Source organism: Ruditapes philippinarum, unplaced genomic scaffold (assembly GCF_026571515.1).
Source record: "Ruditapes philippinarum isolate M1 unplaced genomic scaffold, ASM2657151v2 ctg22671_1_1_1_1, whole genome shotgun sequence".
Lineage (NCBI taxonomy): Eukaryota > Metazoa > Mollusca > Bivalvia > Venerida > Veneridae > Ruditapes > Ruditapes philippinarum.
The window spans coordinates 2,946-4,306 of record NW_026856469.1 but is presented as its reverse complement, the minus strand read 5'-3'; the positions used below and the strand labels follow the sequence as shown (position 1 = coordinate 4,306).

Sequence of the window (1,361 nt, the reverse complement as noted above, 5' to 3'; positions counted from 1 at the left end):
AAAACACAAGTTGTTTCCCTTAGCTTTGAGTAAAAACTTAAGTCATATGGCAATATTGCAGCTTTACTGGTGGAGGAGGAAATCTGATACCCTTGAAGGCCGTCCATGCATTATTTCAGGCAATGTTTAAGGTATAATTGTTTTTGTGACATTTTATAACATCCTTGTTTCTTTCCAGGATGAGCAAGTAACTACATCATAACATCAAACGCAATTGAATTTTATCCTAAACACAGGAAATATCAACAGAATGGAAGATGTCAAGTTACTGGAACCCACTGTTAATGTACATGTGTTTAGTGACAAAATTTTAGACCAGGATGTTTTCTTTCAAGTTATAAAACTACAAGACAGCTTTTATTTATGGTTTGGCAAATCAAATCAGTTTGGTGACTTATCAGTTGCCATGGCAACTCTGAAAAATATCACAAGTTCTACAAATTTGATAGGTGGCAGTGAGTCTCATTCAATTGCAATGGCAGAAAGATTGAGTAAGAAGTTGAAGAAGCAAGTTTTTATTGGTGGAGATATTAGCTGTTTTAGTCAATTACAACTGCCTTTATTGGATCAAAGAATAGCTGAAGAAATCCAGTGCAATCCAGATAAATTTTGACACTACATGAGTTTATTAGTAATTTTTGGGAGCAAACATTCAGTCGAATAGTAATTCAATGTAGTTACTGATTGGATCATTATCCATAGTCTGATAACATAGGCCGTACTTAGTTATGCTACTTTTGTTAAAAGAACTGTTGAAAAAATCTAGCATTTGACTAGGACTATAGATGTTAAAAAAATACAAGTACTAGTATTGAATATATACATGTTTATCATGTAAAAAATATAGTGCATATTATTTCAATTGAAAATTTCAAATTCAGACAATTGCATTGATGTCATTTTATCACTTATCTTATCTGATGAATTAAGTTTTTTTCATTATAATATATATGTAAGTTAATGTAACTATTGTTCCATTTTGTATTCCATTTATTGAATGAGTGTAGATGTAATACTTATTTTTTTTGAACAAGTTGAATAAAAAAACATATTGTTTTATAAATGAGCTAAGGGTAAAATGCAAAAACTGTTAAACAGCTTCTTTCATTGAACCAATGGATTGGTGATCGTAGTTTCCATAGATGGTCATTTATCAAGTTTGCACACTAAAGTTTGAAGGGATAGATCTAGCTAGAGCGGACAATAGAAAAACATGTACTTTTAAGTGAATTGGTCTACAATGGGCAGATTTTCCAACAGTATTTCAAATATTGATGAAACACAATAGAAATGTATCATTTGGACATTTTTATAAAAAAATTCTTGAAAAGAAATTTTGTTAGACTTCTAATTGGTTCAGT

The 1,361-nt window shown here is 30.5% G+C and overlaps 1 protein-coding gene across 1 annotated transcript; it reads left to right on the top strand.

The window, feature by feature from the left end:
- Window positions 1-250: 250 nt before the first annotated feature.
- Window positions 251-613, top strand: LOC132746671 (proteasome assembly chaperone 4-like). Its single transcript, XM_060735895.1, has one exon. It carries the CDS (start codon window positions 251-253, stop codon window positions 611-613), a length of 363 nt encoding a protein of 120 aa, XP_060591878.1.
- Window positions 614-1,361: the final 748 nt, after the last annotated feature.

Coding starts and splice junctions, on each gene's coding strand:
- LOC132746671 (XM_060735895.1), top strand. CDS start 251: ATGGAAGATGTCAAGTTACTGGAACCCACTGTTAATGTACATGTGTTT.